This window comes from Penicillium psychrosexuale, assembly GCF_028828465.1.
Source record: "Penicillium psychrosexuale strain IBT 29551 chromosome Unknown utg000004l, whole genome shotgun sequence".
NCBI classification, from domain to species: domain Eukaryota; kingdom Fungi; phylum Ascomycota; class Eurotiomycetes; order Eurotiales; family Aspergillaceae; genus Penicillium; species Penicillium psychrosexuale.
In genome coordinates, this window is record NW_026643189.1 from 4,254,815 (window position 1) to 4,269,398 (window position 14,584).

The 14,584-nt window shown below is 49.2% G+C and overlaps 5 protein-coding genes across 5 annotated transcripts; 3 read left to right on the forward strand and 2 right to left on the reverse strand.

Moving 5' to 3' along the window:
* Positions 1-2,004: 2,004 nt before the first annotated feature.
* On the reverse strand, positions 2,005-2,824 carry N7518_007484 (kinase-related protein; the record flags this gene model as incomplete). The annotated part of the gene is made up of 2 exons (XM_057188411.1): positions 2,005-2,687; positions 2,785-2,824. The coding sequence occupies 2 exons, from the start codon at positions 2,822-2,824 to the stop codon at positions 2,005-2,007; spliced, it is 723 nt and encodes a 240-aa protein (XP_057040114.1).
* Positions 2,825-3,416: 592 nt separating this feature from the next.
* N7518_007485 (uncharacterized protein) lies at positions 3,417-4,771 on the reverse strand (the record flags this gene model as incomplete). The annotated part of the gene is made up of 2 exons (XM_057188412.1): positions 3,417-4,677; positions 4,761-4,771. 2 exons carry the CDS (start codon positions 4,769-4,771, stop codon positions 3,417-3,419), a joined length of 1,272 nt encoding a protein of 423 aa, XP_057040115.1.
* Positions 4,772-5,339: 568 nt separating this feature from the next.
* Positions 5,340-6,581, forward strand: N7518_007486 (dihydrofolate synthase; the record flags this gene model as incomplete). Its single annotated transcript, XM_057188413.1, has 1 exon — positions 5,340-6,581. The coding sequence occupies one exon, from the start codon at positions 5,340-5,342 to the stop codon at positions 6,579-6,581; it is 1,242 nt and encodes a 413-aa protein (XP_057040116.1).
* A 672-nt stretch (positions 6,582-7,253) lies between these two features.
* Positions 7,254-11,801, forward strand: N7518_007487 (serine/threonine-protein kinase; the record flags this gene model as incomplete). Its single annotated transcript, XM_057188414.1, has 10 exons — positions 7,254-7,448; positions 7,521-7,655; positions 7,713-7,742; positions 7,801-7,865; positions 7,918-8,350; positions 8,405-9,208; positions 9,263-10,138; positions 10,198-10,402; positions 10,460-10,910; positions 10,970-11,801. The coding sequence occupies 10 exons, from the start codon at positions 7,254-7,256 to the stop codon at positions 11,799-11,801; spliced, it is 4,026 nt and encodes a 1,341-aa protein (XP_057040117.1).
* A 665-nt stretch (positions 11,802-12,466) lies between these two features.
* Positions 12,467-14,541, forward strand: N7518_007488 (ABC1 kinase family protein; the record flags this gene model as incomplete). The annotated part of the gene is made up of 4 exons (XM_057188415.1): positions 12,467-12,915; positions 12,998-13,602; positions 13,662-14,234; positions 14,294-14,541. The coding sequence occupies 4 exons, from the start codon at positions 12,467-12,469 to the stop codon at positions 14,539-14,541; spliced, it is 1,875 nt and encodes a 624-aa protein (XP_057040118.1).
* Between the last annotated feature and the right edge of the window lie 43 nt (positions 14,542-14,584).

Here is a 14,584-nt window from a genome sequence, read left to right on the forward strand (position 1 = left end):
AATTGGAACATTTATGACCGTTAACTGGGTGGGTCGAACGCTGACAGCTAGGACCTAAACTAGCATTTTAAACGCGTGTCAACACACTCAGCCACTGGGGGGAATGTCGGTTAGGGGGAAGGTGTTGCTATGAAATATATAGGAACAAACACTTCCTAAAGGGGAAGGTGGGTCCACTCCACCACATGCTTATCACGTGATTATATCTGAATGTACTATGAAGAAACCTTGTAATATACACCGTATAGACCTAGACATAATGAACTCGTGGCATCGTAAAGCGAAGTGTCCGCTCTACTTTTCACTTCTCCCTCACTTGACCTTCTCTCCTTCTTCTCAACTTCTCACCTTCTCAGCGTCTCATCTTCTGTTCGGTGCCCGAACTTTTAACTTTTAGGACGTGTCCGTTATCCCCCTCATAACCGGTGAGGTATCCTTTCCACGCCCTTGGTGTGGCCTTATTGACCATCCTGGGCCTTTTCTTCACTCAGAGATACCTCCTTCGCGCATATCAATACCCTTTCATACACGTCTTAGTCTTCGACTGAAAAAGGGAAGCGAGAACCGGTGAACAAGGATGGAAAACGTCTCAACACATCTTACTTTATATATGCCTCGAGTGCATGAAGCCGATACCTGGAGTTCCTGCGCAGCTTAGACAGTATTGGTCTTGAACTTGAACCTGAACTTGAAAATCCTCGAATACCTTCAAGAACACCCCACCATGGTTTTTTTCCTGATCTACCAGCTTTTTACCCTGACCTATTGACCCCTGGGGATCCCCGGTGTATCAGAAGCTCAACCCACACTTCGAAGCCCACGGCGATAATGAATAAGGCCCTTCGATCTAAGAATGACTCGGTGACTGATTACCAAGAAGTTTCCATGAGACAGAGCTGGTCTTTTCCTCGGAACCACACATCGGTTTTTCTTCGCCTATTGTCGAAAAGATTATGGACGCAACTGATCTTGATCTTGACTGTTTCGACCAGTTATATATATGGTATCGGTGTTGATGGAGCTTCTCGCGATTATTGAGTTTATGGATTTAAGTCGGGCTTCAATCAATAACGCTTGTGTGCGGATCGGGATGTTCACCAGAGAGGCCGTGAATGGCTCAAAACAATTGGCGCTGTCTATGAGGGAAAGCCAGCATCAGAGGACCACTTGGCTGAAATTGACATCATTCACAGCAGGGAGGGAATCATCCCAATACCTTAGACTTACAATGTGAGACCGAGTGACAAGCGAGAACCTGCAGAGGGTACTTTTTTCATTGATGCAAGCTCAGGGGCTGTTGCTGTTTATGTTGATGATAATCTTGTTCTCGTTTGAGAACAGAGTGAGGGCATTCTCTACATATGTAGTGGCTCTTGCTATCATCTTTTTACCGGACTTTTTTGAGGCATTTTCTAGGGTTTTGAGGATATGCCCGCTCACTACGAATTCTTAGTAGAGGACCTTCAATACGATCTATTTTTAGACCTTTAAGAGACTACATACATGCATATATGTATAAATGTTGATTCATGGCAGCTGGTTAACGTTGGCATGATGGACATCCATAGCTCGTATACTAGTGAGAGGCCAGCGCCATTTACTTTATAAAGCTCAGAATCATGATGTGTGATTGACAGAGTTCAAACAAAAAGAATCCGAGGCGAGAGAACTCATTTCGGCTGCACTATCCAACACATTCGCATAAGCCATATATTTGGCAACCCTGTGTGATTCTGGTCACATTTGTTACATTAATGATTTTTACTATGATGTTTGCACCATTGGCGTCGATGAGTTTACCTAACTGTCGCTTGAGCCGATAGTACACCACGGCGAGGAAACGCTCTATTAGTAGGCTTGTCCTTCGAATTCACAGAATCCGTCCAAGCTATTTCCCATGCCAAGAATATAGTTGCTGAACGTGCTTTGAATTGCTCATAACACAAGGTAAGGATACTCATATCAACATAGTATTAACTCTGTACATCATAGCCTTCGTCAAGATCACATTGCCCACTTCTCCCAAACAGGATCAAAAATACTAGAAACAACCTCCTGCACCGGCAACCTATGATCCACGATCTCCCTCCCATTAACCAAGTCATTCTCTCTAGCCCTCTTATCCGCCTCAACCTCATCCCTCGCAATCCCCGCCTTAACATGCCTAACCACCAACCTCTTCCTCGCAACCTCAAAATCAACATCCACAAACCAAAGCTCATCCATCAACGAAGCAGCCGTTTTCCACGGCTCCTGATCCAAGCTAAGATAATTCCCCTCAAAAAACAGCACTCGACAACTCGCCGGGATGGCAATATCCCCATCAACCGGATCCTTAATAGCATGGTCAAAGCTCGGCGCGTAGAGACTTCCCGTCTGGCCCGTAAGCGGCTCTCGCAGAGCCCGCACAAGCTCGAGGAATTTCTCGCCGTCGAAAGTAAACGCCGCACCTCTTCGTGCTGCCGCGTTCACCGGGTCCGGCATGGCGGCTAGCTGTGCGCGTGTCAGGTGGTACCCGTCCATTGGGAGGGCGATGGCTATTGGTGTTGGCATTGTGGGGTTTTCCGGGGCGTAGATTTTGTTAATCCGCGCTGCCATCATCGTTGCTAGACCTGTCTTGCCAGATCCTGGGATCCCGCTGATGGCGATCATTAGGCGCGCGTCGTCTGCTGTTGAGCAGAGTTTTGCTGGTATGGGTTGTTAGTTGGACGTGGTTATAGCGTTGATGGTGGGGTGGGATAGCAGGAGTGATTCGAGCTTGTGCTTGTTCTTGGATTTACTCACCCCAGGTCTTGTTGACCAGTCGGTCTACCTGTTGATCCATAGTTGGCTAGTGGTCACGCTGGGATCAAATGTGTATGATAAGAAATATCCGAGGGAAGGAAGGCCCTGAATTGGTTTGAGCAACGTGTTGTAGTACGCTTGAATGTTGCAGATCGGTGTACAAGGCAATTTTTGACACTGGATCTAACTACTTTGTATGTTATTTGCCTCTTTGAGTTGTTGGACTAAGCATAATTCCCCCGACCTCACATATTGGCGGGGCTCTCCAAGTGGGGACTGCTGTACTCCGAGAGATATACGTCACTGGACTTGGCAGGCACCGAAAGTAAATTTGTTCTATTTATGTCTGGACAGTGGAAGAATCAGAATACCCGAAGATATAAAAAGTTACAGAAGGGAAACGTTGAGGAAAGATAATATTGAAAATGACCCCCGAGGTGGCCGTTCGTGTCCGTTTGTCCAATTATCGACAAGTAAACCGGATAATGTAAGATTACAAAGCAGCCTCGAAAGGACCTGTCAACGCTGATATTCAAATTAGAAACCCGTAAAATCCGCCGGAAAACGCCCATTGCCAATATCGCCAATATCAAATCTCATATCATTCAGCATCACCACATGACTAGCAGTGTTCAATTGTCGCGGTTGGTTCGGGATGCGCCCTCGGTGTCGGTGGAGTCCATGCTCGCACTGGAACCACGGTCGAGAGTGCGTGCGAGGCCAGCCGCAGCCCACCAGTCGTCGGGAATATCCTCACGACGAGCAAGTCGGTCCAGGATGACCTGCATGTGGTGGAGGTCATCGTTCTGGTGACGATCGGAGAGGGAGGAATTTTGGCGGCGCGCGTCAGAGAGAGCAAGAACGCTTGCAGGGATGATTGTAGGGATAGGAACAGGAGGATGGTTGCTCATAGTCGAATGCTGATCGGGATAACGGCCTGCCCGTCGTCGTCCAATGAATTCCTGGAGAGTAGAGGGAGGTTCCTCATCATCGGAAGAGAAGTCGCAAGGATTGAGTTGGTCAGGATAAGGGTCAAGTCCGAAGTGAGTACGAGCAGCTTCCGCGGTCATCGGCTGCGTCAAGTTGACAGAGCTGCGAGGACGAGGGTTGCGCGAAATATCTGGAACGGCAGCAGAAGTTGAAGTGAAAGAAGTATTAGTTGATGGAAGAGTCTCATCGGGTGCAATGGTTGAGAGTAAAGTCTCCCACACAACGGTTTCCCGCTCTTCGTCTGGACTGGGACTGCGTTGGCGATCCCCAAGCCCGTCTACGACGGGGTCTCGGTTTGGCCGGGTTTGTGTGTTGTTAGACCGGTATTCAGGGATCTCGGGTGGGAATGAAGTATTAGAGGTGCGATCACTGTTGTATCTCTCACGCATAGGGGGGAGACGAAGGCCGCTGTCCGAAGGGGTCGAAGAAGCGCTGGTGTGGTATGCGATAGCGGGAGCGAAGTTGGGAGTCAATGAAGGACTGGCATTGGTGTTTCCGGGCTGACCGTCCATGCGACCGAAAAGCTCGGCCAAGGCTTGATCGCGATGATTTCTGAACAGCTGATTGGCTACTGTTGTCTCTGTCTGTCGGTTTGTACTCGCGGCTTCCGACCGAGCCCAGCTGCTGAGGGCCACACGATCGGCCGGTTCCACAGCCACTGAATTGTCGACATTCCCGTTCGGCGCAATGAAAGAAAAGCGCGGCACACGTCTAGGTTCCACGGCGCCGCGTCGGAGCTCATCAATGATCTGTGAATGAAACGAAGCCAGGATATCGGCACGGCGCACGCGGGAGCTAGTGTTTCGCGACGATGCTCGGCGAATCGATGAGCGTGCAGTAGCAGAAGTGTCCTTTTCTGATGTGGACTTGAATGCTTCGGACTTGGGAGGCTCACGCCACATACTGTAGATCAAGTCAACATTATGCCTCGAAACAGTGGCGCATGCGACAGCTTCGCGCGCCCACGTGAGGAATGGATGACTTACGGGATACCCATTTTGCTTTTGGAGCAGAAAGAAAGGCAGGTAAACAAAGAGGTTTGAGAAATAAGGACGAATAAAGACCGAAAAGGCAATTATGGAATTAGGACGCGACATGCGATAACGGTGGAGATGGGAGATGGAGACGGGAGAGATCGATTGGATTTTTAGAGTTGTGAATGCCTGAGGCTGTGATGGCTAGAGTGGCTAGGTCACGTGTGACTTGTCTAGACATCTTTCAATAGCCTATTCGTGCAATGTCTCTATTGACAATCAATAAAGTATAAATGTCCTTGATTGAATTGACTGGTAAATGGGCGGATATTATAGAAACTTCTCCCATTGTCAGTAAAAAACGAAGAGCATCATATCGGAAGTATGCGAATACAGAATGTCACGTGGGGTTATTCCTCCGATTAAGCTCCGACTTTTGAAGGTGGACTACGCGCATTCGGGCTCTGCTTTACTTATTGACAATGAAGCATTGAAATCCTGAATCATCTTGTCGCTCCCTAATCCTTTGGGCGATAATGAATTGACCTCGACAATTGACCTCGAAATTCCTATCACGTCACACTCGGAGGAATGATTGAGTTGGGATTGAGTCGGGTCGCGAGTCTGCTTCAGCAGACTACGCTCTCATGGAAGGCCATTCACATTGCTGGAACCAACGGTAAAGGATCTATCAGTGCCTACCTTTCCCATTTACTGTCCACCGGCGGAGTGCGTTGTGGCCGCTTCACCTCCCCGCATTTAATTGATCGGTGGGACTGTATCACAATTGGAGAGAAAGTGGTCAAAGAATCCCTTTTCCGACAGATTGAAGACCAAGTCAGACTACGAGATCAAACCCTAGGCATCGGTGCCTCCGAATTCGAGTTGTTGACCGCAACGGCGTTCGAGATATTCAACCATGAACGGGTCGAAGTCGGCGTGGTTGAGGTGGGTATGGGAGGCCGCCTGGATGCAACAAATATCTTGAATAATGTTCTCGTCTCGGTGATTACAAAGATAGGGGTGGACCACCAGGCTTTCCTTGGAACAACAATTAGGGAGATTGCTCGCGAGAAGGCGGGCATCCTCAAGCCTGGAGTCCCTTGTGTGGTAGACAATACAAACAGTCCGGAAGTGATTGAAACTGTGAAGGCACACATTCGAGAACTGGGTATTGATTCCTTGTTTGTCTCTCCCGCAACGGTTTCCGAACAAATTCCGGCACTTGCACCTTACTTCCAGAAGCTTGATCTAGAGCCTCACCAACAAGAAAACATGTGTTGCGCAGTGTCCGCGCTTCGTCTTGCCCTTTCTCAACTACGACCTGAGATGGATGCATTCTCGTTGCTTCCATATCTGGCCGACGTAAAATGGCCAGGCCGTTTGCAAAAAATTGACCTCCAACCTTTGATTGGCCGTGCAGAGCCTATCCTGCTTGATGGTGCCCACAATTCTCAATCTGCCGAAGTTCTCGGCAAGTACGTGGACCGCAAAATGCGTATTCAAGGCCAACCTGTGACTTGGGTTGTTGCCGCGTCAAGTGGAAAGGATCTAGCTGGGGTTTTTGGTTCAATTATCCGGCCCGGAGACCGAGTCGCCACCGCAGAATTTGGTCCCGTGGACGGGATGCCCTGGGTCCGACCAACTAACGCCAAAGAGCTTGCCTCCTCCATCCAAGCTATCCAAAATATTGGCCAAGTTCAGAGCTTCGAAGGAGATTTACTGCCTGCCCTTCGGTGGGCTAGTGAGCAGTCTCAAGGGGGTCCTCTTGTTATTGCTGGTAGTTTGTACCTTGTTTCAGATGTATTGCGCCTTCTCCGTGCCCAAAAATGATACCCTGTATAGATCAGATTGGATTTTCCCGATCTATAGCGGTAAATAACCCCACAGCAACAACAAGCGCTATTTCTTTTTCTACCTCTCGTTCCCTCTAGTAAAGTACAGCTATACATCAAGTTATTGTAATCCTTTTGGTCAAATAATAAAAATCTACCAAAATCGTATGGCAGGGCTGATCGGCGATTGTCCAGCACAGCCTGCATGATGCGGCGGGTGGAGAACGAAAGTTCAAAACAACGACGATTCTTTGCGAACAACCCTCTTTCACATTCTATTGTCACCTCTACTAGGTCGCTATTCTTCAGAATTCTGCATGGTAATTGCTACCATCTGAAGACCTTGCATGCACCTCGACTTGTCGTGGAAACAGCTCTCTAGGGCGTGAGAGCTGAAGTGCTGTAATGTGCACTTGGTGAGACTTTCCCCACAACGTCCGCACGCGAACGATCTCCTGTGATGCTTGTTTGTGCCTTGATAGACTCGGACTAATTGCCAATTATGTTTGCCAGATCCTGTGGACATGACCTCTGAGACCGTTGCGATCAGCTCTTCTAAGGTTGCCTCCTTCCTCAGCTTTCACCCCACCCCCTCCATCAAACCACATCGTGAGACCGACAGCCAACTCGAACACATACTAGGATACATTTGATCCTAGCTCGCTGCATCATGGTCGCTCGGCCCGGCGAAGGGAGCGAAGGGCAGCAGCCTCGCCCTCTCACCCCATCCTCGAGAACCCCCGGAACCCCGATAAAGCCGCGATTGACACGAGTCGGAACGAGTCCCACGAAGCGAGAAGAGAAACCGAAGGATGATAAAGTTTTGAAGTCGTCGGCAAAAGATGTTGCAGAGCTCAAGGACTACGTATGGATATGGTGCCCTGTTTCCCCGCAAAATATGGATTGGGCAGATGCTGACATTGGGTGTTGATGCTAGCAATTGGGAGACTGCTTAGGCAAAGGAGCTTTCGGCTCCGTGTATCGCGCGTTGAATTGGAATACTGGGGAGACTGTCGCTGTTAAGCAAATTAAGTTGACAGACCTTCCCAAGAGTGAATTGCGCGTTATCATGGTATGGGATCTACTCGTTCGTGGAGTTCGTCTGATATGCTAACATACGACGCAACAGCTTGAAATCGATCTTCTCAAAAATCTCGATGTGAGACAACCCCATCAAACTATGTCAACAAAACCCGTACTGATATAGATTCTTGCAGCACCCGAACATTGTGAAGTACCATGGATTTGTGAAATCCGTCGAAACTCTGAATATCATTCTCGAGTATGTCTCTCCCGGGTCAAATTCAATGGAACATGGAATTAATGTCTTATAGATATTGCGAAAATGGCTCGTTGCATTCCATCGCAAAGAACTTTGGTCGTTTCCCTGAGAACCTTGTGGGTCTTTATATGTCCCAGGTTCTTCATGGTTTACTCTACTTGCATGAACAGGGTGTCATTCACCGAGACATCAAGGGTGCAAACATTCTAACCACAAAGGAAGGACTTGTCAAGCTTGCAGATTTCGGTGTGGCGAGTCGGACCACGGGCTTGAGTGAATCAAGCGTGGTTGGTACACCGTACTGGATGGCCCCTGAGGTAATCGAGCTTTCAGGCGCAACAACAGCTTCCGATATCTGGAGTTTAGGATGCACTGTCATCGAGCTACTCGAGGGGAAACCCCCGTATCATAACATGCAGCCTATGCCAGCACTATTTCGTATTGTAAACGATGATCACCCTCCATTTTCGCAGGGTGCCTCGCCGGTACGTCTTTATCGATCGTTTCAACATATGCATGCAAGACTGACTTTTATCTAGGCTGTGAAAGACTTCCTTATGCAATGTTTCCAGAAAGACCCCAACCTTCGAGTCTCAGCAAGAAAGTTGCTTAAACATCCTTGGATTGTAAATGCGCGCAGAACCGAATCTGTGATCCCCAAAAAGTCCACAGAATATGAAGAAGCCGTCAAGAGTGTCCAAGAATGGAACGAGGCTTTGCGGTCCCCCGAAGCGGGGACTTCAAAGAAGAAGCAGAGACCAGACCACCCCAGTACTTCAGGCCTGCCATCTACCCGGAATAACTCATTGGTCGATACCCTGCCATCGCCAACCTCTATGAAACCCACGGATCGCTTTCGCTCACCTGTCTCAGCAGGGGATGACAATTGGGACGATGACTTTGCTACTGCAATCTCTCCTAGCGCACTCAAGTTGCCGCATCTACGGCCACATGATAACTTCGGTGGCATGCTCTCTTCTGAGAGACTTAAAGCTTTTGCTTCACTCGATGGGACCATACTCAAATCGGATGATAGTTCTGACCCCTTTGAGGATAACTCAGGCTTCTCGGACGACGACTTGCAGACAATTCGCCCATATCCCATCAAACATGATGTAGTAGAGCCTTCCAAGTCTCAAAGCCCTGCGGTCTACCAGCCCGGATCCAATGTCCCTATTTCTGCATTACAAAATGTCCCAATCCTCTCCCAAAATCCGATGCCGAGACGCACTCGTCCGCCTCCTCGTGCGACCAATCTCTATAAAGAGAACTCTGTCGATGATTATTCAGATCTCATTATGGCCAATGAGGATGTACTCGATCGAAAGCTGGGTGTTTATCAGGTACAGTCTCCGGCAAGACTTTTAAGTTCACCGTATTATTCTAACATTTTCCAGGACTCCGAGGATGATCCAGCATCACCCATTCATGAAAACATAGGATACAACCAAGTAGATGACGATTTTGGTGGTCAGCATCCCCAGCTGCGCAAACAGCTTTCTGTGAAGCGCGACCGCTCTACCATTGAGATCCAGAGGTTTGCTGAGAATGAGAACGATGAGGACTTCTCTGATATTCTTGGAGCCGACCAAGCTACCCTTGATCTGACAGAGAGCGACGATGGTTCAGATCAAAGTACATTGATGCTAAACTCGAAGCTGTCTAACTCTTGGCTAGGAGACCAAGAAGACGAAGATGACCCCTTTGCACAATTGGAAGAAGGCTTTGATGAGGTCGACCTCGAAGAAAATATTGCGCGCGATAAATACGCACGTCTTCGCAACCAAGTTGAGGGTCTTGTGGACTCTCTCAAGACATCCCAAGACGAAGAAGTTCTTGCAGAGATTTCTGATCAATTGTTCACAATTTTCTGTGACCTCCCAGAGACTAAAAACATCATCATCAGTGCTCACGGCATGCTGCCAATTCTCGAAATTCTTGACACTACTCGCCGGCGTGATATTGTCCTCTGTCTCTTGAGGGTTGTCAACGCGATCATCTACGATGACTATGAGGTCCAAGAAAACCTTTGCTTCGTCGGTGGAATCCCTATCATCAATGAGTTTGCATCCAAGAAGTACCCTCGCGAAATTCGCCTTGAAGCTGCGGCTTTCGTGCAGCAGATGTACCAGACTTCTACCTTGACTCTCCAGATGTTCGTCAGTGCTGGAGGTTTGAATGTCCTGGTCGAGTTCCTCGAGGACGATTATGAAGATGAACGTGAACTGGTCTTGATTGGCGTGAACGGAATCTGGAGTGTCTTCGAGCTGCAAGTAAGTACTTCGCCTTCATTGCGCTTTGCATCTCCTCGGATCTAACCATTTTTCTTTAGGGCTCCACTCCCAAGAACGATTTCTGTAGAATCCTGTCCCGCAACTCCGTCCTTGATCCCCTATCTCTTGTTCTCAGTCGTGCTCTCGATGAAGATGGGGAGTTGACAGAAGTTATCGAGGGTCGTATTGCTAATATCTTCTTCATATTCTCGCAGGCCGAGAATCATGTTAAGGAGATGGTTTCTGAACGGACAGTCTTGCACAGTAAGAATCATCCGCCTAACAACCATTGCAACGTTCTATGCTAACAATTGATTCAAGGGGTCTTGAAAGAATTGAGGCGAATGAGCCCAGTCCATCAAATTACAATGTTGAAATTCATCAAAAACCTGTCGATGCTTTCGACTACTCTGGATTCGCTCCAGAATTCCAACGCCATCGATGTCTTGACCGATCTGCTTCGATCAAACCTGAGAAAATCGCATTTCCGCGAGCTCTCGAACCAGATTCTCAACACCATCTACAATATGTGCCGCCTGAACAAGTCTCGGCAAGAAGATGCTGCACTGAACGGCATTGTCCCGCTTCTGCAAAAGATCGTACTTACAGAGCGGCCGCTGAAAGAGTTTGCCCTACCAATTCTCTGCGACATGGCACAATCTGGAAAAGTTGGCCGTAGGGAGCTGTGGCGCAACAAGGGCCTGGGCTTCTACATCTCTTTGCTCTTGGATCCATATTGGCAAGTCACTGCCTTGGATGCTATTTTTACATGGTTTGTCTCCCGTTCTGAAAGCGTGACTGGTCCCAAAGCTGACAATGAATAATAATTAGGCTTCAAGAAGAAACCGCCAAGGTTGAAGAGCATCTCTTGGATGGCATATTTGAGAGTGATACGTTTGAGGGCCCCATTACATTTACTGGTGCCATTGCGGAATGTTTGAAGCTTTCCAAAGCTAACGCATTCGAAAACACTCTCGAACCTCTGCAAAAGCTTCTTCGGCTCAGTCCTCCTGTCGCATCCACTTTTGCGCGGCCTGATATCTTCCAGAGACTAAGACAGAAGCTGCATCACGCCAAAGCTGCCGTCCGACTCAACCTTCTGCGCATAATTGCCAGTATTTGCGATTCAAATGAAGAGCAAGGAGGGCTACTCGCAACCTATGGTCTTCTTGACGCTATTCGGAACATGGAAAACGACCCCGCAGTCCTCGTCAGGGATATGGCAGGCAAGCTGGTTCGATCCAGCGAAGCGTATGGCGTCAGCAAACGCAGACCGACAGCCCGACGACAAAGCACATGCACTACCCCTCCAATCTTATTCTCGGCAACCTCTACCCCATCCACACCCTCAGCCAACCGCGGCCAGTCAAGGGGATACCTGGAAGGTCGGGATACTCCCCGACACCCGCGGAACTCTCTCAGCGTTTCTTCTCTGGTCATGAGACCTGGCAGTCGGGATGGCAGCAATCCAGTTCTTGGATCTGTCGCCAATGGAAGCTCTGCGGCCGTTACTAGGCCCAGGCCTACACGACCCCTCTCTAATAGATTGAGTCACGTTGACTTGCTGCGTGAGGAAGACAACAAGACTCCAAGCCTGAGTCGGCGACCTTCAATCATTCCTCGTCGCCGCCGCCCAACACTCGCAGAGCCTGAGTGGACGTAATTTGACGTCCAAAGGGTTCTACTGCGAATTTACATGTTTGTGTTATTACTTTTCAATTTCTCTAGGTCATCCTAGCCTGGTTCATACTCAGGCAACGGCGTTGTCAACTCTAAAATGGACTTTGGAGTGATGGTGCATGGTTTTACTGTTTGTAAAACCCTTCTTGTTATTATGTGAGAGCACTGGTTGCACACATAGAGTCTATGTTTTTTTTTTGTTCGAATCAATAATTATTCTAATTTGCATAAGTGTACTTGACATAAGCTCATAAACAAACCGTTCAATTGTACTCTGTACAATATAGTATAATAGGCTATCGTTGGCGGCTCAAGGCCAGCTCTTGATATACGATTTTTATCCCATTTTCTCTGTTTCTTTTATGATACAACTTGACAATTCTTTTGCATGTTTGCTTCGCTATCAGATCTACCGGTCAAACCCCTTGTCCAAGTGCATTCGACGCCAAATTAGCTATGACGTCTGTTATGGGCTGATCTATATAGGATCACGTGCAGCATCGAAGCCGATTGGCGGCGAGAACCGTGAAAATCTCTCTGAACCGACAGAGAATCATACGATGGATTGAGCCCAGAAACGCCAACAAGCACTATCAGTCATTTCCTCTTTTCTTTGGTTTTTTTCTGGCCGGTGGCCTTCGCTTCGGGATGAGCGCAGCGCTTCGCGTGTCGTTGCGGACATTCAAGATTGATCCCGCTACGGTGACATCCAAACCCACGACATCTGGATCCTCGTTTCTTCTGGCTTCGAACTCGCCGCTACGACACTCGCCGCTACGACACTCGCCCTCCTTTGGTGGAATCAATACTTCGTCATGGACTCGCTCGGTGTCTTCCCAGGGCTCGACCCTCGCCTCTTCACGCCGTTCTTTTTCTGTCAAGGCTTCGCCTCTCTTGTCTGCGGAGGCTAAGAGGCAGCACAAGTCCGAAAATGAGCCTAATATGAATGCGTCGCAGCGGAGTATGATCAAATGGTTTATTATTGGAAGTATCCTCGGTTTGGGCACAGTGACGTTCTCCGATCAAGCGCAGCATGCGTTGGGGGCGGCTAAACGCAGTGGGCGCGTTGTTGGCGCGCTGGCTGTCTGTATCAACGAGTAAGTTAGGCGTGGCGACCCCATGGGCCTTTCCTATGCTGTCCCTTGATAAAGTCGCTGACACAACCTCGAATCTTCGCAGCTACCGTGTTACCCTGAAACAAGCCGCCTTGTCCCCCGAAGAACATAACGCACTGATTCACGCATGCCACAAGCGATGTGCCGAGCGTACACTCCATGTCCTAGAAAAGAATGGATCGATCTTCATCAAGTTGGGCCAGCACCTCAGCAGCATGGGCTACCTGCTTCCCATCGAATGGACCTCGACCTTCATCCCGCTCCAGGACCGATGCCCCGTCTCGTCAATTGAGTCAATTGACGAGTTGTTCCGGAAGGACACAGGGCAGAGTATGAATGAGTTGTTCGCCTCTTTTGAAGAGAAGCCTATCGGTGCCGCATCGCTGGCACAGGTGCACATTGCTACTTTGAAGGAAACTGGACAGAAGGTCGCTGTTAAAGTGCAGCATCCCGCGCTGGACGAATGGGTGCCGTTGGACTTGGCTTTGACTCGATTCACTTTCTCCATGCTTAAGCGCTTCTTCCCTGACTATGACCTGGAATGGTTGTCTAAGGAAATGGACTTCTCGCTGCCGCAAGAACTGGACTTCCGCATGGAAGCCCAGAATGCTACTCATGCCAGCGAGTACTTCAAAAAGCACACCGATGCCCCACTGGTCATTCCTGAAGGTTTGTAATGCTGCCGACTCTGTCTTTATATGTATAACCTGAGGCTAACTAGATTCAAGTGATGTGGTCTCAAAGGCGTATCCTCGTCATGGAGTACATTGCAGGCCACCGCCCCGACGACCTGGCGTATCTAGACGCCAACCACATCGACCGTGACGAAGTCTCCGCCGCCCTCGCGCACATCTTCAACGAAATGATCTTTGGCGACAACGCTCCACTCCACTGCGATCCTCACGGCGGCAACATCGCCATCCGTCCGAACCACACCCGCTCACACCCCAACTTCGACGTCGTCCTCTATGACCACGGGCTCTACCGCAACATCGACCGCGACCTGCGCCGGAACTACGCCAAGCTGTGGCTAGCCGTTATCGACGGGGACGTGCCACGGATGCGCGAATTTGCATACAAGGTCGCCGGCGTCACAGACAAGCAGTTCCCGCTCTTTGCCAGCGCCATTACCGGTCGAGACTACAGCGTTATCACGAAGGAAAGCGTCGTCTCCCCGCGGACGGCTAAAGAGAAGGATGATATCTCTGGTGCATTGGGTGAAGGCATGCTACAACAGCTGGTTGTCTTGCTAGGCCAGGTTCCACGGATTATTCTTCTCATCTTGAAGACCAATGACCTCAGTATGTACTTCGCTTTCGACCCTCTATTCTTTGGATATCATCGACTAATCCCTCCCCAGCTCGCAGCCTAGACGAAAACCTTCACACACGCCAGGGCCCAATGCGCTCCTTCCTCATCCTCGCGCGATATGCCACACGAACCGTTTTCGAAGAGCAGTTAGAGCTCATCAACGAGTCTGGCGGTGTCTTCCGCAACTTCTTCCGCTTCCTGTGGGCCTACGCGAGCTACCTTCGCGTCGAGGTCAAATTGTCGGTTTATGAGACTGTGTTGTCCTTGAAGTCTCGCTTCGGCCTCCGGAGCGGTTAGAAAATGTTCTTTTTTTGGGAGGGATAGCTTGCGCTCGGTGTCT